The 26,485-nt window shown below is 41.8% G+C and overlaps 1 protein-coding gene across 8 annotated transcripts in view; it reads left to right on the forward strand.

Moving 5' to 3' along the window:
- Positions 1 to 26,485, forward strand: part of Atg10 (autophagy related 10) — a 317,126-nt gene that overhangs the window by 138,538 nt on the left and 152,103 nt on the right. For all 8 annotated transcript variants that reach the window (XR_008219607.1, XR_008219608.1, XM_052743616.1 and 5 more), the window contains one exon: positions 25,903 to 26,041. Coding sequence is in view for 6 of the 8 variants with exons in the window: in XM_052743616.1 (XP_052599576.1) it covers positions 25,903 to 26,041 (139 nt within the window). In the remaining 2 variants the exon portion in view is untranslated. The remainder of the gene's footprint in view (positions 1 to 25,902; positions 26,042 to 26,485) is intronic.

Consider the following 26,485-nt stretch of genomic DNA (forward strand, 5'->3'; position numbering starts at 1 on the left):
GCAAAACTTAACCCACAATAGGATGGAACTGATTTCATGGTGATGGTCTTTCTGTACACTGCAAATATGTGTTGCTCTGATTGGTTGATAAATAAAGCCGTTTGGCCTATGGCAAGGCAGCTTAGAGGCAGGGAGGAAATTCAAAGAGAGAGACAGGAATAAGGTGGAGAGAAGTGCCAGCGAGCCACCCAAGGAGCTACATGTAATGGGATGCAGGTAAAGCCATGGAACCTGTGATGATAATAGTTATGGGCTAATTTAAGATATAAGAGCTAGCTAGCAAAAGGCTTGAGCCATGGCCATGCAGTTGTAGTTAATATAAGCCTCTGTGTGTTGGGGGATGTGAGTGGGAGAGATTTGTCCTGATTGCCGGCAGGCTGGACACAAGAAATCTCCTGACTACATCATGGAGCAGGAGGTTTAATAGCTCATCGATGTGTTTAATGATGGACAAAACAGTAGATTAGAAAGAATCCTTGCTTTGTGTTTTCTTTTTGTTTTGATCCCCTCTTACTCTAGATCTTACTGTCCTTTCTGATATTATATGCACACATACCCCAAATGATTCTCTCTCCCTTAGCTGAGCAGAAGATTAAGGATTTGACCCCCAGAGAGCAACTGTAGCTCAGCCAAGAGGTAGTACAGAGACAGGAGATGGTGAAGGGGAGATGAGGCCAAGTGGACATCAGAAAATCACAATCTCTGTTGAATAATGAAATGATAGGATTTTATTTAGCAGATAGCACCCAATAATCCTATAATGGGCCCAGTTCTTTTATAATTAGTTCCTTAGCTCTGTGTCACAGGCATCATAACCTGAGGGATCATGGGAACTCAAGGTCATCTCGGAGAGCTTCTCTCCAGTATTCTGCCTGTAGGAGCCGTGCAGAAGGTGCTACAGAACATGGATGTCCTCTTCATACATTTTCTGGTTTGTCTGTTCACAGTCAAACATGACTTGGGTGGGCCCTTATAGAATGAAGATTCTTTAGATAACAGGAATTTTGCTTTATTTGTTTAGTTTCCTTTTTACAGTTAGAAGTTGGAGGTGGAGTTTGGGGAGATGAGTCCAACATTAAACTACTGTTTAAACCAAAGGAAATAGTTGAACTAAAATTGGGCCAGCTACTTCTTCATGTATTTCCCTTATAGTCCATGGCTTCTGTTTAACTATATGGTAGTTAAAAACATTTTTGTCAAGTTTGTAGAAAGAGGTATCAACACAGTAACATTATTATTTAATTTGGGGACTTGTTTTAGTGGGAGCAGAGTGGAAAATTTTTTATTATTGAAGTCTGCCATCTTTTAAATGGTTTCTTGATTTAATGTGCTTCGTTTGATTACACTAATTCCCAGTAGTTACTATTAGCTAATTAACAAATTTCTTCATGAGGTTAAGCTTTGATATGTCCTTCACTTAAAATACCTTTGGACTATGCAGAAACTGTGTTTTATGCCTAGCACCTTCTTTTAGCCTCAGTCACAGTCCCTGCTTAGAGGAGGCAGAAATGTAAAAAGGAAATGCTAAACTATCATTTAACAGTATCAATTACAATACCCAGAAAAGACTGAACAGATGAAAAGATTTAAACTAAACCTGGCAAAATGCCCAGAGATGCCAACAAATATGGCTTTCACTAGATAAAAATATTAATAAGTACATAAAATTTGTGCATTGGATTCAGAAGTCTCTTCCTTTGCTCAGGATAGACTTCTTTTTGTCTTTTTTTTTTTTAAGTTAAAAAAAATCATTTGTCTGTGTTAAGGTATGTGCACTTGGCTGCAGCTGCCCACCTAGGCCAGAAGAGGGCATCAGATCCTCCTGGAACTGGAGTTACAAGTAGTTGTGAGTTGCCAGTCTGGGTGCTGGGAACCCAACTTGGGACCTCTGCAAGAGCAATACATGCTCTTAACTCCTAGACCATCTCTCCAGCCCCAACATCTTGTCTTAAGGATCATTCTTTTTTTTCTTTTTCTGAGACGGTTTTTCTGTGTACCCCTGGCTGTCCTGGAACTCGCTCTGTAGACCAGGCTGGCCTCAAACTCACAGAGATCCGCCTGCCTCTGCCTCCAAAGTGCTTGGATTAAAAGCGTGTGCCACCACAGTCCGGCTCTTAGGGATCATTCTTACATATTTTATAATACAAAGTTCTAAGAGAGAAAGATGCAGTTACACATAGAAACATAATAAGGCTACTAAAAATAAGTAAAAGAAGAAGAAAACTGTTCATTGCCCAGAAGATGGCCTCATATTGCATCTCAAGTCATGTGTGTCACTGAGGAACCAATTTTACCTTGGGAGTACATTTACTCTGTAATCTGGCATTTAAATGGCAACATCCCAGCCTTAGCCTCCTAATTGCTGGAATTGCAGACATGAATCATAATACCTGTGTAGTGCTTTTTTTTTCATGTGTGATATGAATATATTTGTGTATAAGTGTTTACATATGTACACATGGTGTGCACATACGTATATCTGTGTGGAGGCTGACATCGAGTGTCTTCCTTGAGCACTTTCTACATGTAGCATATGGAGGCAGGGACTCTAATTTGAACCCAGAGCTTACTACTTCTAGCCAGCTTGCTCCCAGATCCCCGTGTTGTTCTCGGGAAAGCTACATGCAGACCAGCTGCCAGACCTGCCTGGCATTTACATGGGTTTGGGGGATCTGGACATTCATTCACAGTTTAATGGTAAGCTTTTTACCTACTGAGACAGTCTCCAGCTCCTACTCTATTTTTTAAAAACGTAAATTTCCTTTAAAATTAGGAAGCATGAGTTACCTTCATTTTACTCTAGATACTCCTCCCTCTATCTAGTGAACGCTGGGGTACTGTACACATGCAGGGATATAAAACTGAGAAATGGAAGCTGCAGCAAGGCCGGGACAGGGCTGGAAGAAGCCCTGAATGACTTCAGCTGTTTCATCATCAGATATCTTAGGCCTTCCTCAAACTAGTCAAGTGGACAGATCCCTTTCAAGCATTGAAAATGCAGCAGAATAATTGTTATCAAAAAGATGTGCGCCACTGTGGATCAGCTGTCCACTTGCTTGCCAGAGCACCTGCAAGATCTCCCCATGGGGGTAGGGTATCAGTAGGAGGAGTGGGCACTTACTAGGTGTAGTTGGGGGGGGGTCTTTCTGATTAGACTGGTCCACATATATAGGCACAGGAAACTCTAAAGCATGCAGAGTCAGGACAGAAGATACTAATAGGGATGAATGGATGGGTTCTAATGTCTCCTGTTAGCAAAGATTCTGAAATGCTGTGCTTGAAAGTGAAAAAAAAAAATGCTGACAGTGTGATTGCCTCACTGACGTTAGGGGAATGTGTGGAGGGTACGTAGGCAGTCACTGGGATGTGAGTTACTACACCATGATAGAGACTGTGACACCCAGGCAGAACCAGAAGAGCGACAGTCAGTATGGAAGCGAGAAGAGATTCCTGGCAGCACTCAGAGAGTAGAATCATATTGGGGCAGAAAAGGGTTAAGTCTGGGAAGACATCTGCTCATGGCATTGCTAAAACAGGGAATGGAGGAGCACAAATAGTTTCGTTTTGATTGATGGGGTAGACAATTTGGTTTGAATCTGTTCCGTATGAAAGAGATCTGAGCTGAGCTGACAGTGGCCAGCTTCTTCAGCAAAGATGTAATCATCAGGCTAGAGACTGAGCAAGGGCGTCAGTGCTGAGCTGTTAGCGGAGCAGCAGTCATGGAGAGAGAACCAAAGCTCAGAGGGAACCAGATGGGATGAGTGAGCCTGTCTGCTTTGGCGGGGTGCTGCAATAGGAGCAAGTCACAGTGTGGTGGGGAGGTGCTCGCATGTCACAGGAAGTCAGAGCCAGCTGGGTAAGTGAGGGCCAAGCAGTGCAGGGCAGTAAGCCCCATTGCCCAGAGCGGCAGAGTCCCGTGCCCAGTCAAAGGAATAAATTAGAAGGAAGGAAGACCGTCAGACTGAGGTGGACAGTGGACACCCACCTGACGAGGATTTTAGGAGTGAATAGAATCAAGGCTCTCGATATAGAACCCTCCACTTGAAACAGACCTGTGAGGGTCAGGGCGCAGCACAGCCATGAGGCGGGTGTCTTAGCTGGGGTTTCTATTGCTGTGATCAAACACCATGACCAAAAGCAACTTGGGGAGGAAAGGACTTATTTTGTCTTATAGCTGACTCCAGAGGAGTCAGTGCAGGAACTCAGGGCAGAAACCATGGAGGAATGCTGCTTTGTGACTCGCTCAGTCCCTTTCTCACACGACTCGGGACTACCTGCCAGGGGTACCACACACAGTGAGCACCCCCCCGCCCCCCACACACACACATCAATCATTAATCAAGACAGTACTCCACAGACTGCCTACAGGCTAATCTTACAGAAGCATTTTATCAGTTAAGACTCCCTCTTCCCAACTCTGTCTAGATTTGTTGTCCACTTGACAAAAACCAACCATTGCAAGGGGGAAATGACATTTCAAAAGTAGAGAAGCTAGACACTTTATAACGGAGGGAAGAGTGGATCTTTCCTTCCGGTGGGCACCTGGAAAGGGTTCTAACTAGAAGGTTACAGAGCGGGAGTATGGCTCCCAGGACTGAGAACAGGACCATCTTGCTGTGTATAATGAACACAAGAGAAAGTCACCACCCTGAATGGAGGTCACTGTAAATGCTTCTGAGAAAAAGAATGATACAGTAGCTAGGGATCACACAGTAACTGGCAAAAAACCCGAAGTCTTCAGTGAGTACTGCTTGTGTATGTGTGACCTTCCAAGATGGTAGACACTCCTATGTGAGACTGAGGGCAGGCTGGAGGCAAGCTACAGGACATGAACAAGCTCCGTACCATGGTGTCATTGTCCCGCCAGTACAGTGCTGGTTCTTCATGGGTTTCTTCCCACGCTTCTCCCCCAGAAGAGGGAAGTGTTCTGTGACTGTGAAAGTCCACGTATTTACAGTGTTGGGACCACAGGAAGAGTGAGGTTGAGGTTTGGGGAATGGCCGCCGCAGTTGCCCTTGTTATCTTGTGTTCTGTGAGGACATTCTTTACTCTGCACAGTTCCCCCTGAGAAGTGAGTTATGCTTCACTTCTTCGGACATGGTGAGTCTGAGCAAAATAATTAGAATTTGCACAGAAGGTTTTTCTCTCACTCCTACTTAGCCAGTTATCCTTTTAAGAATCAGTAAGGCCTTATACATTCTAATTTTATATTTTGGGTTATAATGTAATGCTGTATTGATTATTTTCTTGTTCCTATTGCTTCAGCCTTGCCTATTGATAGCTCTTTTCTGTGCTCCTGTGTGGCATATCAGTGTCGTTGTGGGAGTTTTGGCCTCCTTTTTTTTTCTCTTTCCCCCTCTTCTTCCCCCGTCCTCTCTCCTCTTTTCCATTATTTCTCTTTTCCTCTTCTCTCTCCTCAACTTTTCTCTTCTCCTGTTTCCCCTCCCCTCCTTTGCACTCAGTTTCTGGCACCACAGAGAACTTAGTCTCATTATCTGTACTTCTCTGAATCCTTCAGTAAGGGATCTGGTTCCTTTTTACTAGAAAACAGTGGGACAACCCCAAACTTAAGTGCTCTATGTCCATTGCTACCAGGGTGTCATTGCTTCTGGATTCTCAGCTGACAGAGCAACATGTGTGTCTTCACATAGCTATAAATGTATTAAGCTAAACATGAGTTCATGGGATGCTTGTAAATAGTGTCATATTTCCACGAAGATCACTCCAGCCTCTTCACTTGCTTCTTTGTGAACTCTCAGAGTAAGCTGTGCTCTGCTATTTGCCAGCTTCTCCTTTTTCTCTCATTTTTATTAGTTCTTTGAGGATTCCTGACAGTGTATTTTCTTATCTTTACCTGCCTTCCCCATCTCCTCCCACATCCACCCCCATTCCCTACCCACCCAACTGTCTGTCTGTCTGTCTATCTATCTATCTATCATCTCTCTCTCTCTCTCTCTCTCTCTCTCTCTCTCTCTCTCTCCCTCCCTCCCTCCCTCCCTCCCTCCCATGAGGTACAATTTTTGGTGCCAATACAATCTTGGATGTGTAGCCTTCTACTGGAGGTGGTTAAATGTACTACTACTTTACAGAAAACCGACTTTTCTTTTCCCAGCAGCTATCACTTGCCAGTAGCTCCTTAGCTGGGTGAGACTTCATGTCTGCCTCCCCTCTCCATGCTGGGATTTGGTTTGGCTTGAGCGTGTCCTGGTTTTCTGTATGCTCTCACCACTGCTGTGTTCACATGAGCAACTGTACTACTGTGTCCAGAAAATACTGTCTCCTTGTAGCCCTCTACTGTCTTTGATTCTTCCAATCTTTCCACTCCTTCTTCCACAGTGACCCTGATCCTCAGAGGAAGTATAATGAGATGCCCCATGCAAGACCGAGCATCCCTCAGTCCTGGTCTCTGAACCTTGATGAATTGTGGGTCTCTGTCTTAACTACCATCTACTGCAAAAACAAGGTTCTCTGATGACATTAAGACAAGCACCAGTCTATGAGTGTGCCAGTAGGTCATTAGGCGTCATTTCTTGAGCATTCAGTTCAGTATACATGCATAGCAGTGTCAGAATTCTTGGCCTGTACCTGTTCGCCTGAACACTATTAAGAGAAGTTCAGTGCATGCCTTTTGTCTTTAGAGATACCATTCATTCCTACAACTGTTGGATAACATCCTGCATTCCATCCTAGCCTAACACTTTAAGAGTTATTTTTTTCTCGTAAGCTTCCCTGGAAAATAGCTTATCTACTATAGACTTGTTACTGAAAGTGGACAGTTGGTCATGTTGTGATAGTTACATGCACTGCCAAACTGCAGCACCATCATAGTCATGATATAGTCACTGCCTATATCTCACTCCTCTAAGAGTCTCTGAATATCTGTAGTTCAGCCTCAGCCCCTGACCATACTGCTGTGGTTTTGGTAACCATTTTGGTATTAATTTGCATTTACATTTTCTTTACTTTTAATTAAAACAGAATTACACTATTTCTCCCCTTCCCTTTCCTCCCTTCCCTGCCTCTCTACTCCCTCTCAAATTCATAGCCTTTTCCTTTAATTGTTAATGATGTGTGTGTGTAAATACATACATACAACTGATGGGTTTGTTTAATGTTGCTTGTGTGTATATGACTGCAGGGCTGACCACCTACTATTGAATAACCAATTAGGGAGCTCATCCCTTGGAAAGACTAATTCACCCATTATTAGCAGCCTCTGTGGTTCTTTGTCTAGGGGTGGGACCCCATGTTTGTGTGTCTGCTGGTGTTGTCATTGTTTGAGTCTTGGTTAGGCAGCATATTGTTGAGGTAGTATGGGTGTAGCTGCCCTTGTGTTTCTAGAAGACACAACATCACTGTTGACTTCCTGGTCCTTTGCCTCTTACGGTCTTACTGTCCCCTGTTCCATGATGTTCCCTGAGGTTTGGGTTTTGTTTTTTGTTTGTTTTTGTTTTTGTTTTTTTATTTGTTTGTTTTTTTAGACAGGATTTCCCCATGTAGTTTTGGTGCCTGTCCTGGAACTCACTCTGTAGACCAGGCTGGCCTCAAACTCACAGAGATCCGCCTGTCTCTGCCTCCCGAGTGCTGGGATTAAAGGCCTGTGCCACTACCCGGCCACTACCCGGCTCCCTGAGTTTTAAATGCATTCATTGTAAATGTATTCATTGGGGCTAGGCACCCTATACCGGTTGATCTCTGCATTTCGACCCATCATCTTTTCTAATGGTATCTATCTGCTGCAAAGAGGGGATTCTTTGTTGAGGGGTGACAGCTGCAGTAATCTGTGGGAGTACAGGTAAGTTTTAGAATGCAGTTAGGAATTGTGCTGGTCTAGTTAAATGCCGATCATAGGTTCTCCTCCATGAACTATGATCTGAGCAGCTCTGGATAGTTGGCTAGTTTTCTAGCAGCAGGCATGATTTCCTTCCTGTTGTTAAGTCCCAGTAGATAGCTGTTAGTTACCACCAACTGTGAGTGCTACTGTTGCACCTTTAGGGACCTCTTTGCATGCTGGTCATTGTTGTGGTTCATTGATGTCATTACTGGGTAGAGCTGTTGATTGCCTCCCTCTCTTGGATCCTTGTATAACACCTTCGCTACTGTGAAAGCTAGTCCTCGAGAAGAGACTTTGGGTTACATCCAGCTCGAATCTTCCTAGTCCTGTGTCCAAAGTGTGTGATCTTTTTGCAATAGGGACTTAACTTTGAACCTCTGAGAGGCAGCCAAGGGCAACATAAATAGCCTATATTGGTTTAGGAGACCTTTAGACTACCCTGACCAACAACTTAAAAGGAGGTTTCTTGTGCCTGGTATTGGGGTTTTGGTTAGATAGTCTGTGGCTCATAGAGGATGTATTGTTGGCTCAAGTGACATAACTTCATTTAATATATATATAACATATTGTATATGTAATTTTAGGTAAATATGAAATATCCTTATGACCTTTTTCAAGCATTGTTACCATTATTTGTCCTTCTTCCCTCCCATTCCTTCTGTATTGCATTTTATAATAAAATCTATATTCTCTGTACTGAGCTTCTTTCCCTTAGCGTAATTGACCCAAGATTCACCTACATTATATTGCATATCAAGAGTTCTCCTTTATTGTAGTGGAGTACACTTTACCCTTCACTGATAAATATTTGCTACTGTCCACATGGAGCTTTTGTGCGTAAAGGAACTATAGACATTGGTGTGCAGCTTGTCCAAAATTTTAGCATATTTGAAAGTAGATATCTTGTCTCCTTAAGCATAAGAATTCTTCCATATTCTCAGATGTATGTTGTCAGCTCATTCCCATTTTATGGCTTGCCTTTAGTCTCCTGCTTTTATAAGGACAAAAGATTTACTTTGGACAAAGTCCATTATAATTTTGGAGGGTCATGCTGTTTGTGTCCTAAGAAATCCCCTTGCTTACCAAAAGGCTATAAAGGTTTTGTCCTGTGTTTGTCTTTCCTGTGTTGTGGATGAAAAGGTGCTGGGGACCAAACCTAGGACTTTGCATGTGATAAGTTCAGTTTCTGCTACTGAGCCACACCCTCACACCTCCATGTTCTAGTATAAGAAATGTATGCGTTTAGCTTTGCATTGGGCTTACGTCATGTTGTCAATTCTGTGTATAGTGAAAGGTAAATTTAAGTGTCCATTGCCTCCTGCTCCCCTGCTGGGCTTCACTTGAAGCTGCATTGACTCTTCCAGATCAATTTTCAGAGAATTTTATATCCTAACAAGACTGAGTCTCCTGATCGATGGACATGTTATGTATCTCAGATTATGGAGGCCCTAAAAGAGTTCTCTTAGTGATAACTTCGTGTATAGCAGTGCAGAGCCATGCAGGGCTTGTGTTAAGCCTATTATTAAGAATTTTATGGTTTGGGTGCTATTTTAAATGGAATTTCTAAAATTTTCATCTTTTAGTTTCTTGCTCTTACACATAAAATTGTATATAAAAAATATACAGTTGACTTTTGTATATTAACGTTGAATTTTTTAGCCTTGCAAAATGACTGCGTTTAAGTGGTTGCTCTGGAGAGTCACTTGATTTCTACATAAACAGTACATCTTCTAGAAACAATTTTGCCATTTCACTTCCAGCCTCCTTTCCTCCTTTACACCCTCTCTCCCTCCCTCCTCCCTCCCCCTCTCCATCCCTCATTTCCTCCTTCTTGTCTCCTCTTCTCCTGCCCTCACCCCCTTCTCCTCCTATTATCTTATTGCTGTGGACCTCCAGACAATGTTGGATGTCTCTGGTCCTAGAAAAGGGTAGTTAGTGTTTCATTATTAAAAGCGATGACCCTGATAGGATTTTTTTCTCTCTCTTAAAAAAAAAAATATATATCAAGAATAGTATTTGTGTGTGTGCATGTGTGTTGTGTGCATGTATGTACATATGTACAGAGGTGCATGTGCCCATGCACTTACATTCAGAGGCCGGAGGAAGACACCAAGTGTCTTCTTTTATCACTGTCCCTTGGGACAGGGTCTCTCACGAGAGTTGAAGCTCCCCATTAGGGTGAGGTTCCCTGGCTAAAGAGCTCTCAGATCTGCCTCTCTCTGACCCCAAGTGCTGGGATGTAGACACATGCAGTTATGTGTAGCTTTTATGTGAGTGCTGGAGCTCTGATCTCAAGTCCTCATATTCACATAACAAGGACTGGTCCCACTTAGCCATCCCTCCCCAACCCCTAATGGAACTTGGAACATGCAATTTACTTAGGAGGGGAAGATCTGTTTTGTTCCCAAGTTGATGGAAGCTTTTAATCACAAATTCAATTTTCAATTTTTTTTGCATCTGTAGGAAAGAGCTATGGATTTTGTCTTTTATTTGGTTACTCTGGTGAATTAAATTGATTGACTTTTGAGTGTTGAACTAACTTTGCATTCTTTTGCGGGGGAGGAAAGTGTTTATTTGGCTTATGTTTTCACACTATAGCCTATCACTGAAGGAAAATGGGACAGGAACACAAGCAAGGCCAGAATCAGGAGGCAGGAGCTAATGCAGAGGCCATGGAGGAGTGCTACTTACTGGCTTGCTCCTCATGGCTTGCTCAGCCTGCTTTCTTTCTTTTCTTTTTTTTCTCTCTTTTTTTATTTATTTAATTTTTTTTTCATTTTACATACCAAGCACAAATCCCCCTCTTCCCTCCTCCTGCCCCTCCAGCCTTTCCCCCTACCCCACCCCACTCCCTATCCCCTCCTCCAAAAGGATAAGGCCTCCCATGGGGAGTCAGCAACGCCCCGTACATTCAGTTGAGGCAGGACCAAGCCCCTCCCTCTGCATCAAGGCTGAGCAAGGTGTCCCATCATAGGTAATGGGCTCCAAAAAGCCAGTTTATGCACCAGGGATAGATCCTAATCCCACTGCCAGGTGCCCCTCAAACAGACCAAGCTACACAACTGTCTCCCACATGCAGAAGGTCTAGTCCGGGCCCATGCAGGTACCACAGCTATCAGTCTAAAGTTCATGAGTTCCTACGAGCTTGGTTCAGTTGTCTCTGTGGATTTCCCCATCATGATCTTGACTACCTGCCCCCTACAATTCCTCTTCCTTCTCATTGACTGTACTCCTGGCCTGGTGCTTGGCTGTGAATCTCTGCCTCTGTTTCCATCAGTTACTGGATGAAGGCTCCATGATGACAATTAGGGTATTCACCCATCTGATTACAGGGGAAGGCCAGCCCAGCTACCCTCTCCACTATTGCTAGTAGTCTGAACTGGGGTCATCTTTGTGGGTTCCTGGGAATTTCCCTAGCACCAGGATGCTCCCTAACTCCATAATGGCTCCCTCTATCAAGATATCTCTTTCCCTGCTCTCCATTCCTTCCCTCCCCCAGCTCGACCATCCCATCCCCTCATACTAACTTTGCATTCTTGTGATGAATTTCATCTGGTTGTGTTTCAATATTATACATTATTAGATTTAGTTTGCTGAAATTTTATTAAGGATTTTATATCTATATTCATGAAGAATACTGACTTATAGTTTTCTTGTACTTTTTCTATGTGTTTGTTATCAAGGTAGTAATTTTGTCCTATTTCAGATTTCTTATATAATACTACATCTCAGACAAATAGAGTATTTTGCTGAGTTGTCCATGGGCTTCAGCATCTTGCATATTAGATCTGTCTTTCCATCACATCTACACAGATTAGCCTATACCTCATTTCTACCAGTTAGACTCATTCATTATTTAGGCTAAGTGCCATCTTTTAAACTGAGACTTCATAGATCCTTTTCAGTTAAGATTGAGGTCTTTATCTGTAATTCTCTGAACATGTAAAAGTTCTTATAGCTGTTACAACAGTAGTCACTTGTGATATGATTTACCTAATTCTGGCACCATACTGAACTGAACAGTTGTGATATTAACAATTGAGGGATTTCTTTTCCATTTAAAAAATCTAATTAATATATCACCTTAGGCATATACTATATACTCAAGTATTTATTGAATGAATAGATGCTTATAACTAATAATTCAGATGATTGGTTTGAGTTTCTGAAGCCTCTGAGCTGGAGAAGCTGACATGGAAATTAAATGAATAAAGTTTTAATGTGTAAGATATTTATTAATACTTATGCTTTCCTGAGGGAGTTTGGAAGCATAGATCTCTGATGCTTTACGTAGTGGTGTTCATGTTGTTCACTCTGGTAGGCTGGGATAAGGAAAGGCTCCAGTCATCTCAGCCAGAGGAAGTGTTTCCTTAGTTCAGTTTTAGATTTTTACCTCCTCGCCTATCAGCTCCTTTTCTTTTTCATCTGGATTTCTTAAAGTGGTAGCTGCCCGGGGTGGGGGTGGGGTAATATAATTCTTCCTCTAATACTAATTTTCAAAATAAATTCAGCAGAGAGAAGGCATCAAAAATGCACTGTTAGGGATTCAGAATTTGGAGAATTTTAGGTAGGCAATATAACAAAATTATATATTATTTAGTTTATAAGATTATATAATTTTATAAAATAAAGGTGAATTCTAAGTTACATTGCATTCCTAGTGGCGTCTTGGCTGCACCCTATTAATTAAGAAACATTAATATTTCCTTAGTGAAATTCTATCCATACAAAGTAGAATAGATAAAGTGTATAGAAAGTCTCCGATAAGAATTGGCCACCAAGTCAGTCTTAGTTGTTGGTTGCTTCCTATGATTTTCAGAGCCAGTTAGAGGTCATAGTTTTTCATAAGGGATTGTCCGACTACTTGGCTGTTTATGGGTGGTCGTCTCTAGACCCATTGGTATCGCCGTGTCACTTCTGTACCCATCCATACCAGTCAGTGGCATATGCATGGGACTCTACCCCGAACAGTGCTCTAGCATTGCTCCTGCAAAGTCTGCTCCATGGTGAGACAGCCCTGTGATTCTAGGAGATAAAACCCCAGAATAACTCACCACCAGAGCACCCCACACAACATAGATCTTCAGTTTAATTTTTTACAGACTTTCGTATGGTTCTTAACCACTTTTTTCATGTTTTAAACTGTTTCCTGTTAAAGTAGGATCCTGTATTGAGTAACAAGAGTGTATGTTCCTGGTTTCCAACAGTCACTGTGAGTGAATGTGTACAAACACAGTGGGCCTTCCTGTTGCTGCTGCCTAGAGTTCCATACCTGCTTCCCATGCTCAGGGCCACTGTCAGTTCAGCCCCTAGGCTAAGCGTTCCTTTTTTTTGTAAGCTGGTAATGATTTAAGATATTTGCCTCACATTCAAAGTAAAAGAAACTTCTTTTGGTTTGACCTTTATTTCACAAAGAAATCGATCTACAAATTCCCTACAGATGTACATGGGAAGGTGGGCATTTGGTCTGGAGGCTTTCTTTTTGCATTTTCAGACTTTCGTCATGTTGAATATAAAGAGGAATTTCACCTATTAAAAATAAATTCATTTCTAGAGGAACTGAAATCATTAATTGTGTTGTAGCTCCTTATCTTTTATGACTCGCATTGCTGTGGGTGTAGTGCTTTAAAACATCTGCTCAATAGTCCATTATAGAGGCACAAGAATGCCTTTACATGAATGCAGTAAAGCGGCAGATGCTTCCTAACGACAACTTCCCAATTCATTTTGGAAACAAGTCAGTTCTGGATTCGGATTTTTTCTCCTAAATATGGCAACTGTGTATACAAATGATCCCAAAGATGTTAGAACTGATAAATGAAATCACTCATATAATATTTTAGAGTGTTAGAAGTTAGTCTAAAAGCCTCATCTGATAGCATTTTAATAAAATTAGCATTTTTCTTACTATGCAGATAATTCTTTGTCATTATGAGGAATCAGAAAAAGACATTGATTCAGTATTACCAGCTTAAATTTGTTTTATTTTCTTCTTTGGAAACTCTGTCGAATGTTGATGTATCATTAGCAATGTAAGTAGAAGAAGAGGTAGTGTCCTGACTTGGTAACAGGGACACATGGGACCCAGCACTTGGAAGATAAGCAGCTCCTTCCTGGAGTAAGTTCTGTCATCTTAGAGAGGTTACAAGGCCCTTGTGATGTCCACATACCCTTTTGTGCAGTTACTGCCCACAGTTCGCCTCCCCTCAGTATAGTGGGCTGACACCCACAGGGCATATTCCAAGGGCTTCCAGGAATGCCACCATCACCTCCCCACAGACCACACTCTCTGCCACACAGACTATATGGCTGGTGATTCATGAAGACCTCTCCGTTCCAGAAACTTTCTCTTAAAAGGCAAAGATTCTTGGTAGGCTTAATATCGCCAGGCTGTGCTATTTACCATAGGTGACTTTGTCAAGCTCTTTACTGTGGAGATCACATGAGAAGGCTAAAAGAGATAGTAAGGCCATGAAAATCAAGGAGAGGAGTCCAAAGACCAGTTTTGCCTTAACTTTGTTGAACAGTAGTCTGGGTACCAGCATGCTTGCAAAACAGTCCAGTCAGATATGGGGAATACACAATAACTGCTCTTATGTGTACATCACTGATAAGTAAATATGGATTGGTGTTAGTGTCTCCACTCCACTCATTTGTCAGAGAATCAGGTACATCAAAACTATCAAAACATCCAAAAATGAGCTGAGGCCCAGATCGTCTCTGTTTGTAGCTCTGCGCAGTAAACCTGTCCACCAGACTGAACAGGATTGTCCCTTGTTCAGTCCTGTTCAGTTAGTGCAGCTGTTGTTTCTCAGACTCGGGCCTTCAAATGATTCCTGCAAAGAAACCCCAATAAGCAACCAAGGTATAATATAGAAAACAAAGTCTGAGCAGATTTTTGAGAACTTGCCTGCCCGAGTTTGAAATTAAGTTATTTTAAACATGGACCTAAGTTTACTCCTAAGGATGACTCACTTCTCCCTGTGTTTACTGCACTTAGAGGTGGTATGAGCCAATCCCTGCCAGCAGTTCACTGAAAGCACCCAGAACATGAGGACCAACCTTACACAAACAGAGAAGGGCACACCTGTTGACACACTTGCCCTGTTCTGGCACCACCATGTGGCATATTATGTAAGCTTGTTGGCATCCTTTCCATGTCCTAGGGCATCCAACTGGTAGCCAGGGCATGCCTGTTCTCATACCTTTGTCCCAGGCTTCCTTTGGCATTCTGGGTACACCTGTTCACATGTGTGCCATGTCCCACTGCCACCATGTAGTGGCCTGGGCTTGCCTGTTTGCACACCTATACCCAGGTATATGTAGATTTGTATAGAGATGAGAAGGAAGCTGTTGCTGGTGGCAGGAAGACACAGGAGCGAAGCACAGTGTGGCCCAAGGCTGCAGTGGGCTGCAGCAAGAGTTAAGAAGAGGTTTGGATGCTCCCAGTTGATGGTGAGGGGTTCTCAGTGATGACAGTTTGGTGCATTTTCACAAAAACAATTGCTAAAATTCTGCCTGGACAGGTCATGAGCTCACTGAAATAAACATGATCCCTGGAGCAGAGAGATTAAAATATGCAGAGCCTCGCTGCTATAGAAAACTCAGTTTATACATAGAAGACCTGGAAAAAAATATTGTAATCTTACAAACCAAATTTATAGAAGAGGTTAAATTATATATACTCTGAAGACAGTGAACATTTTATCTAAATCTCATCTGTTGTAATTGTCATTTTACAGTATTTATGTGATTGTTTGACATTATTTGTATGTCTTCACTTCAGGGTGGAATACTGTCCCTGCCCTCTCTGGTTTCCAGATCCGAGGGGCTGGCGAACATTGCTCTGCTGCCTATTTAAACATGTTTGTTTTTTTTTTTTTAATTAAAATATAATCACTTCATTTTCCTCTCCCTCTTTTCCCTGCAACCCTTCCCCTGTCACCCCATCTCACCCCATCTCAAATTCATGGCCTCTTTTTCTCTTATTATCATTGTTAAAAACATATGTATACATGAATGTATACAGAGAAACTTGTGAGTCTATTTAGTTTAGGTTGAATGCCTGTGATTTCAGGGCTGACCACTTGTATTAGCTAACTAGTTAGAGGCTCGTCATTAGGGAAGACTAGTTTTCCCTCCCAGCAGTCATTAGCTGCCTATGCTTCTTTGTTTGAGGGGAGGGTCCTGTGAGACGTCCCTCTTCCAAGTTAGCCTGGCTCCCCATCTTGTGATTGATCAGGACTTGTTTAGTTTAGGCAGTTACGTTTTTGTGGTGTCATGGGTGAAGCTTCCTTGCCATTCTAGTGAATGGCAGTCTCATGTTGTCTATTTCTATGTAGCCCACAAGCTATAAAAACATGGTTTAGAAAATCAAAACAATATTTCTTGACACATTAAAATGATGTGAAACTTAGATTTTAGAGTCCATAAATAATGTTTTGTTGAGACAAAGCCACACTTGCTGATTTGCACATTTCTAGGCTGCTTTCATGCTTTGAGCGTTTTGATAGAGTGCAAAAAGCCTGGAGTTTTTATTCCCAGCCCTTTAAGAGCATGCTTTGTGACTCTTGATTTGGAACATAGAGATACTCTGTAACATTTGTTGATGAATTAATGAGTTAATAGTTACTTTTCTATGTGCCAGGCAGTTTCCTTAGTACCCAATTTGATGTACATTGATTAAGGGGACTATCTTAGTCAGTGCTCTATTGCTATGAAGAGACCCCCATGACCATGACAACTCTTATAAAGAAAAGCAGTTAATGGGGTTGGCTTGCAGTTCAGAGGATTAGTCCATTATCATCATGGCAGGAAAGCATGACAGCATGCAGGCAGACATGGTGCTGGAGGAGCTGAGCATTCTACATCTGGATCTCCAGATCTCCAGGCAACAGAAAGACAGAGAACCACAGGGCCTGGCTTGGGCTTTTGAAACCCCAAAGCCTACCTCCAGTGATGCACTTCCTCCAACAAGGCCACACCTACTAATCCTTTCAAATAGTGCCACTCCCTAAGCACTTAAATGTAAGAACCAATGGGGGCCATTCCTATTCAAACCACCACAGGGACTGTGAGAGTGAAGGGCAACTCAAGTTCAAACCCAGATTCCATGTCCTTTTTCTACTTTCTCTCCAGTCTTGGTGTTTTCATCTGAGGTTTTAGATGTCTTCTAGCACCCCCATAGAAAGTTTTATTTTGCTCTCATTTATAACAAAATAAGACTATTTAAGAGCAGCAATCACACTTTTGCCACAGCATAAGCATTGTGCCTAGTGAATGGAAAGGTCTCTTGGAAACCTCTGTGGAGTTCTACAGAGTTCCAAGACAGCTAGGGCTACACAGAGAAACCCTGTCTTGAAATAAACAAAACCAAATCCTAACCAAACCAAAATAACAACAAACACATAGACCCTTGCTCACTTGCTATAACCCAGGGAGTTTTGAGGACAGGAACAAATGAATGGCTTTTCTGAAGGCTCTTTAGGGCTGTTCTTGATAACACCTGTGGTGCTGCTAGTGTGGCTAGTGAGAGGGCCCCTGCGTCCAGACACAGGGCATTACCACAGTGTCTACCTTTAGGTTTGTCATGGCCTGATGATCTTCACTCTTGCAGTTTCCTTCACTCTTACTCACTTTGTAATTTTGAGTATAGTATTTTATTCATATATCAATTGTTGATGCATTGTGACATCTGAAATCCTGCTTCCTTAAGTTAAAGGAATGCTGTATTTCTTTAGAAAATGTCTCCAGTCAAGCTTTAGCCCATTGGATTTAATTATCATCACCCTTCTAAGGTTTAGCATTTCCTATCCCCTTGGGAAATTAGTGTATTGTCCTAGGATGGACAAAATAGAAGGGCGGAAGGAGTTCACCAAGTGTACAGTCAGGCCTTCAGTTAGTTTCTGCTTATAAAAACATATTAAAATTAAGATCTTGGGTGGATTTTTAGGGATAGGCAAGTGAATATCTATGGATCACTGCTTATTTTTGTTCATAAAGTATTACTGGCATGTAGTTGTGTCCATTTTCAAAGGTTTGTTTTTAATTTTGGTGTGTGTGTGTGTGTGTACCTGCACACACCTATGAGTGCAGGTACCCACTGAGTCCAGAAGAGGGCATCCAATCTCCTGGAGCTAGAATAACTGATGGCAGTGAGCCACCTGACATGGCTACTGGGAACTGAACTTGGATCCTCTGTAAGAACAGTATGCACTCTTAAAGACTAAGCCATTTCTCCAGCCCTTCGTGTCCATTATTTATGAATTGTCAGTACTTCTTTGATAGTATGGTTGCAGCTGCCTTACTATGGCCTAAAAGTCTAAACTACTTATTATCTAACCCTTAAAAAAATGATTGCAGGTCTGTGAAACTAAAGCTAAGAAGAAGTAAAAGGATTGCATAATTGAAGGAAGGGAAATGTGATGATAATAAACTCCTTCATATTTTGAGAAGATCTTATATAATAAACAATAACTCTTGGTTCTTACTTTTCCTTAGAAATGAGTCTAATGCAAACGGTTGACAATAAAGCATAGACCGCTGCATTAGACAAACCTCTCATACTAGTGTGTACATGCATGGTATAAAATTTATTCCTCTTTGTTACCCCAAGTTCCACTATAAGTGATTCTTGTTGATTAGTGTGATCAGTCACAGCTCTGATGCCGAATGTAGTAACTGATAGAAAAATAACACAGGAAACCACTAATGGCTGTTACGAAAGAATAAATCGGTGAGGAGAGGGGGGACGATGGTGACTTTGAATAGGATCAGATAGAGGAAAGGGACAGTGAGCGGGGAGAGAGGCAATAGCGAGGACTTGAGTCACTGGAGGTCTACCAGGCTCCCTCTCAGAGGACAGCAGATGAAGCATTAGTGCCTCCAGCTGTTAGTGAAGGCCTACTTTGGAATCTTGGTAACTGGGCTTTTGCCGACTCTCTAACCCTGTGGCGCAGAAAGGTAGAATCCCAGAGTGGGTCCTCTGCATATATGTGAGGCAAGACTTCCTGAAGTCATCCATTACCACCTACATAGCATCATCAGGAACACCACTAATAGGTGACCTCTTCAATCTCGGCCTAGAACTACTGAATCGGAAGTTTGAGAGTAGAGCCCAGGAACACATCTGTTTAACATTCAGCCTCCCCAAGAATCCGATGGTCTTTGCAGAGTGGAAGAGTCCTGGGTTTGGAGCCTGCAGGCTTAGGTTTTTGTCTTGGCTCCGTTTCTTAGTTGCTGGGATACTGTGGACAGTCTTCCAAGAGCAAAGGAACAACTGACATAATGCACATCAGTCTGTCGTGTAAACCCTCCCACTGCTGCTTTCTTATGTAGCATGTACAAGGCAGCCGAAAAGATAAAAATCTTCTGTCTTCCTTTAGTCTGTCATTATTTATATAAGGAATTTCAGATTTTCAAATTCCTCATCCTGCTAATTCTCTTGCACTTAGCTATATAGAGATCATAAAAGAAAAAGATCTACTCTTTAAAAAGGCTGTATGAGCCCTCTGGTGTTTTTGGTTTTTGTTTTTGTTTCTAGGAAAGTAGACCCTGTTATTATGATGGAAGGGGTAAGTGCCCTTAACATCCAAGGTCCTGTGCAGCAGTATTTCTTCTTGCCACAGAAGCTGAACTCTCTAGTGCGGCCTCTTGATGACAGTCAGCCTCTTCCACACTCGTACCTGCACTCAGCCTTTTTCCTTGCGGAACTAGCTCCAGGCATTAGCGGGGCTGCTGTCTCCTGTGTGGTCTTTAAGGAAACAAGAACTGAGAACCACACAATTGGGATAGCTGTAAACATCCAGAAAATTGCCAGATGTGCTCTGCCAGGTTTCTGGCCCCTCCCCTCCCGTCTCCCCCTTCAGCACACAGTCTGCTGAGAAGGATTTCATTTTGCACTGGAGACAGAATCTTCCTCTCGGTGGGAACCCACACTGGTCATGATGATGCTAATATAAAAGGCGAGCGAAGCCCCACAGCTCCCTCCCCTTCCTACATTGGTAGTTCTGGCGATAATAACCCTGGTAAAGAGGAGCCTGGCTAAGGTGTCCCCTGTGGACTGACCATCTGTGACCACTGTGGTTTCGGTGCTGCCTGTCTTGCATGGAATACTGCCCCCTGTGTGCGAGATACAACTTGCACATTTCTAAGAAAATGATATAATTAGCAAAGCTTCTTGTGATAGTCACTAGCTCAAAAGCTACAGAGGTCATGAAAAAAGTCACTCCAGTAATTAAGAGAGTGAAAAGACCACCCACGGTAAAATGATGAGCCATGGGAAAAAAAAGAGTTGGCTGCTTAAAGTCCCACAGATTATTTTTATAACTCAGATCAAATATTATCGTAACTTTTTTATTCAATAACTGCCTTTTATTGGGTCTGTCAAAAGACCTCATCAGTCTTTACTTCTGAAAATACTACACAACTGTTGGTTCAGGAATCTTAGCAAATAGTGTGTTACATAGCATATCTTGCTGTTGTGATTAGATGCTCCATATGACTACTTATGAACACAGCACAAGACAGCCTTGGGACCAGCATGGGCCCACTGCCCCTCCTTGGCTCGTGGCTATGAATTTTGTACCACTGACGTTAGATTTGAATCCAAGACCTGACAGAAGATAAAGGAGTTGACCCTTTTTCCTTGCGGGACATTGAACACAGAGCTCATCTCTACGCCTGCTCAGTAGGAGTAAGAGATTATCAGTGATAGGAGTTTACCATTTCTCCCTTTAATTACTTCTCCCTGTAGGATAAACTGAGATACAGATCTCATTTCCAAAGCTCAACATTCTATTTGGATTTGCTTTCAATAAAATATCTATGAAGTGTCTTCAGCATGATCCCTACTTAATGGGATTTAGTTGTTAAGCTTAATTCATATCAGATTTACTAAATGAGAGATCACTGTCAACTTATTGTTAATTGAATTCAATAAAATCAAGGTTTCTGTAATTAATGTGAACTACTTAATCTTTTAGCTTCATGAATGAATATAATTTTCTGAACATAGGTTTCATCTCATTTAATGAATTTGTAACATTTCGAAGAAAACAAATATATTGTGAGTTCTTTTTCTAATAACTCTTAATATCAAATTGAGTAAATCCAAATATTTTAAACACTACATAATGAAAAAAGCAAAACATTAGACTAAAAATGTTAGTATGTTTTGAGTATCAGCCAAAATTCAGTGTAGTAATAATTGAGAAATGGCTTAGTACAGCTGTTGAGTGACTTCTCGTGAAGTGAGCAGCCATCTCTTGAGTCCATGAAGAGAAGAAGCACAGGAGAGGCTAGAGACCATCCGCTCCAGCCTGTCTTGGTGAAGCAGCATGTGTTTGGGATGCCTTTCAGGTGGGGGTGACACAAAGCAATGGAATCAGTGAAAAGCTGCTGTACCCTGGCTTCTTAGAGATGCCTTATCTGTGGAGCTTCCTACCCTATGGGCTGGCAGTCCACCCAGGAGGCCTCGCTTCTCCAGTTTACTGCTTATATAATAACCTTGGAGAGGAGCCTTGTGACTCATGTAACTTCGGTGAGGTTCCTGGCTCCTATTTCATCGATTCTTAGGAGTCTCCCTCCTTCCTCCAGAAGGGAAGGTTCCAATTCAGAGGATAAATGCTATGCCATAGTACAAAATGTAGTGGCTGTAGTGCCAGCCTGTGCCTCTGACTCCCGGGAAGCCACTGCACTTCTGGGCCTTGTTTGTATATGTGAACAGAGTGTTGGGCTAGATGGGAAGATTCAAGTTCCCTTTACTGTTAATTCTCTGATTCTGTTTACTCTAACATGATGTCAGAAAATTCCCTCTATATTTACTTGGAGGACATAAGTGTTCACAAGAGTTGATAGAGCAGTTCAGTGAATACACAAGGACCCATCAGGCAATCCCTCAACTCAACTGCTTTGTGACCAGTCATGCTCCTCTGCACTTTAGCCTACTAATTCCTCGAAGCATTTTAAACAAGTCCTAGACACTGGGTTCTCGTTAATCCCGTGACTTGTCTGCCGTCTATGTGGCTAGCACCTTCGAGTCCTGGAAGTCCTCAGAAAGACTGTGCATTTCCTCAGTTTCTCTCATGGTAATTTCATGCAAAACTGTGGTGAACTATGACAACTGGAATGTTGACACTGACACAATAGACCGAGCTTACTCAAATGCCCAGCTTCACTTGACTGTGTGTGTGTGTGTGTGTGTGTGTGTGTGTGTGTGGTGGGGGGTGTAGTCTATGAAATGTTCTCATTTGTATGAGGGTGTGTCTCTATGACCAGACACTGTAGCTGCCAGTGAGAACAGTGATTGACTTGAGACTTTTACTTGGCTCTTCATAAAGCCTATTTGTCCCTTTTCCCTTATTTCTTGAGCTTCATAACTGTTCCAGAGAACCATGATTGTAAATGTCGTGTGTCTACCCCAACACATTCCTGAGTTCTTGATTGGAGTGAGGCTGAAGGGCATTCTTTCAAAACTCTTATCTGGTAAGGCTGTGTCCCAGATAATCTGTTTCTTTAGCTTTCTGTAGAAATTAAAGACCCATTTTCTTAGATTTAGTATGTATCTTAAGAATTTCAAAATGATGGAGCCAGGGAGATGGCTAAGTGAGCACAAACTCTTACTCTCTAAGTATAAGGGTCTGACCTGAACCCCATAATACACACGAAATGCCAGGCCTGAGGGCACCTATAACCTTAGCATTTGTGGGGAGATACAAGCACGTCCCAGAATTCACTGACAACTCTGGTTTAGTAAGAGACCCTGTCTCAAGTCAATAGGGTGGAGAGCAGTAGAGGAAGACACTTGTCCTGCACTTACTTCTACCCATGTGCATGTGAGCACATGCACACACCATACACACACACACACACACACACACACACACACACACACACACACACTCTCTCTCTCTCTCTTTCTCTCTCAACAGTGATGGTCTAAGATGAAAAGTAACTCAAGATTATAAACATATACATACCTTCCACACCTTTGAATTATGGTCATAGAAATATTTCAAATACAAGAGGAAAAGAAGCGCTAAGGGACATCTGGGGAACTGGTCACACGGCACATGCTTGGGGTCTTCCCTTTTAGGAAGCTGAGACGATGAGATCATGAGTTGGAGTCTGTCCTGGGCTGTGTTGCCAGCCTCTGTCTCAAGTGTCTGAGAATATAGGCGAAATGAAAATTTAGATAGATTAATGATCTAAATGTTAATTTAACAACTTTTTTCTTTATAAAAAATTAATGGATTTGTGATTATTTAAGATAAGTTGGGTTTTGCAAGAGGCTTTCTACTGAAGGCATGGGAGTCAGAAGCTGCAAACAGAAAATGTGCAGGTTTGACTATATATATAAATATTAAAAAAAACCTTTGTAATAAAGGTTCAATAAATTGTTTGCAAGAAAACGGAGTAAAAACATACATGTGTATATGTGTTACACATATTCTTTTGCAAGTTAATTTTTCTAGGATGTAGACATATATTTATCTCTAATAAGTTATTATTTCTAATATGCAAAGAGTTGATGTAATTCCACAAGAAAATGCAAACTAATCATCAAACACTTCACAGAAGAATGCACATTACCAACCACGTACAAGTAAACATTTGCCTTAAGTGAGACACAGGAAACCTGAAATTGAAACAAAAATTGGAATTTAAAAATTCATCAAATGGACAGAGTGAAAACCAGTACTCAGTATTAATTAGATATGGAAGAGGGGCCTGAGAAGTTTCCATAACCCAATATTGGACTTCTACACCAATGCAATAAATGAGATCAGGCTGAATTAAAGTCCAGGTTTAATCTGAGCAAAGCAAAGAAACTCCAAGGTGACTCTCGGGAAGGCAGGAGAGGAATCACGTGGCAGGTCTGGCAGCCAGGTCTTAAATGCCCTGTAGTTGTGGTCTTGAGCAGCCCTGGGGAGGAGCTGAACCTTGGTGGGCTTTCTGAGGGTGGGGTTTGGAGAGGGCGGCTCCAGGGGAGATCCCAACAGGGGCCTCATAGAAGGCTTTACCACAAGGCATGCCACAGCCCAAAGGCAGCAGAGCCACACAACTGTGGACTGAGACCAGGAGCCAAATGACTCCTTCCTCTTTGTAGGTTGATTTCCTCAGCTCCTTTGTCTTGTTGGAAAGCTGACTAGTACACCTAGTCACTGAAAAAAATTGAAAAGCATTACACTGTACAAATACATAAGCAGTGAGAGTCCCAACATTCAGCTCTTCTCTACTTCAGATTTGTACCATTTTAAACAAGTTTTCCTTTTTCCAGATTTTTTAGCGTGCGCGCACACACACACACACACACACACACACACACACACACACACACACGTACCTCTTCTCTACCCCCTACCTCCTCCCCATTGAACCATATGGTCCTAGAGATGTTCATATTCAGAGTTCGCCATTCTCTGTTCTATCATTGTAGACTTAATGTCTTCCCTATATGCCGTGGCAGAACTATGTCATAGCTGGCGTTTCCAAAAAACATTTCTTTATTGCTAAATATTTTAGGTTGATTATGTAATATTCTTCTACTAAATTAAGCTGCAATGATTATCCTAGCTCCTGTGTCCTCGTACTCTGGTTTTTCTGTGGTACAGATTTCCAACAGTGAAACCACTGTATCAAAGAGTAGGTATGTTTTTAAATTTAAGATACGCTGACAAACTGCCCTCAGCAAAAAGCTGTATCAAGTTATATCACCAGCAAACATGGCTGAAAATATACGTCTTTTAAAGATTCTACCTCCAAATAGTACCATGGGTGACAACCAGGCCTTTAATACATGGCCCTATGTGGACATTTAAGATACAACCCAAAACAACAAGTTATAATTCTTTTATTATGTTGAGAAACAAAAGAAAGTATAAATGTGAAATAAGCCAGTTGTGGACAAAGAGAAAGAATTTGGTTAAAAATTTATTGCAATAGATCTTGACGCTCATGGCTAAAATTAAATAAACAGAAAAAAAAAAACCTCTGTGAGTGGGAAATCAGTAAAGGAGATAGAGATCTGGAAAGCGTGCCCGCTTCCTTTATCTCCACGGGCAACCTTATTCCATATTGATAAAGTGTGCAATCTCCTCTTTGGTTCTTTCTGGTTGTTCATTGTTGCTGTTCCTGTCTTAAGAGAAGTTGAAATGAGTCAAACCCACTTGCTCCATTCTTTCTACTAATTTAATTGCAAAGGAGAAATCTTCAGCCCAAATAAATAAGTGCACATGGATGCACCCAGAAACTCTGATGATTCAACATGTCCAGTCAACTGCTTCTACATGTTAAGATACGTCCTTAAGAAATGTCCGTGCATGATAAAAAAAAGAGACAGCAGCCAATGGAGCTCAATTCACTGAGAAGTGGAATGACTCTCACACATCTGCTTACAAAGCCTGGTGTAACTTCCTGTCCCTGTGTGCCAGCGGCTGGGCCCTAAATCAAGATGTATAGTGAGCACTAGCAAAGGTACACACAATAGTGAAGAAAGCAGAATCATTCGGGGTTTGAAATGCACCTAACCAACTCAGACTCTTGCAAAATAACTTTATTATTCAGAATGGAGCTGGGGATTGTTCAGCACACAATGAGTCATCTTTGGGCAAGTACAACAGAACCTGCTGGGGCATTTCCTGCCTCAGTTCGGTTGTCAGGGTGGTTTTAGCTCTCACAGGTAAAGAATAAAGTAGCTGGTGTAGCCACCATCTTGTTGCTGAAATCACACGGTGAAAACTTCGGAATTACTGCTGCAGTAATTTTTTGTGCTGCCCCTAACCCCCACCCCAACTCCCCACCCCCCATCTCGTTTCTCTGCCCAGAGTTGCCCTGTTTCCCCAGAACAATCTGGATTTACTTAATGCTAATGTTTTCTGGTTTTACTGTTTACCTAGGACTCAAATGTTAAGTATTAGTGTGGGTAACTCCCGTTTTTTGCCTCATAGCCTGGTGTTTACTTAACTGTTATTTTGCAAGAAGAGAATTTTTCCCTCCCCATGTTTGCCCTTGTTTTTTTAAAATCAACAAACACAGTTTGACTTTGTCTCTGCTTTCTTTTCTTTCAGGAGAATTTAGAGCTCCCGGTGGATGATTCTGAAGTGACGGAGTCCACAGCAGCATCCGAAGCGATTAAATACGAGTATCATGTCTTATATTCCTGCAGCTACCAAGTGCCCGTTCTTTACTTTAGGGCAAGCTTTTTAGGTAAGACCATGTCTAAAGCTGAAAGCAAGTTCATAACATTTACATATAAGGCAGGAAACATACTTGGAAAATCATTTTTGAAAGGAAAAAAAATAGAGTTAAAAATAAAAAAAAAAAAAAAAAAAAAAAAAAAGCTGTGGGTGAGGTAAGGTTTTACCAGTAAACTTTCTCATACTTCAGAAGGAAAATCAAGACTTCCTATTGAATGACATCATCCCCACCTTAAATCTGATCTTCATGGTTTTTGGCCTCTTGCCTGAGTTGACTAAGCCCCCTGGCCCTTCTTGACTTTAAACAAGTAGCAACAACTTAAAGCTGCAATGTTTATTTACTTGTGACTTTGCAGTAAAAATTTTGTTCTATCTCAAGTGTTGCCGTTAACTCCAAAGCTCCTAGACTTCCTTCACCAAGAACTCAAGACTGCCGAGAGATGTTTATTAGTTA

This window comes from Peromyscus californicus, unplaced genomic scaffold, assembly GCF_007827085.1.
Source record: "Peromyscus californicus insignis strain IS unplaced genomic scaffold, ASM782708v3 Scaffold_18__1_contigs__length_77618521, whole genome shotgun sequence".
NCBI classification, from domain to species: Eukaryota; Metazoa; Chordata; class Mammalia; order Rodentia; family Cricetidae; genus Peromyscus; species Peromyscus californicus.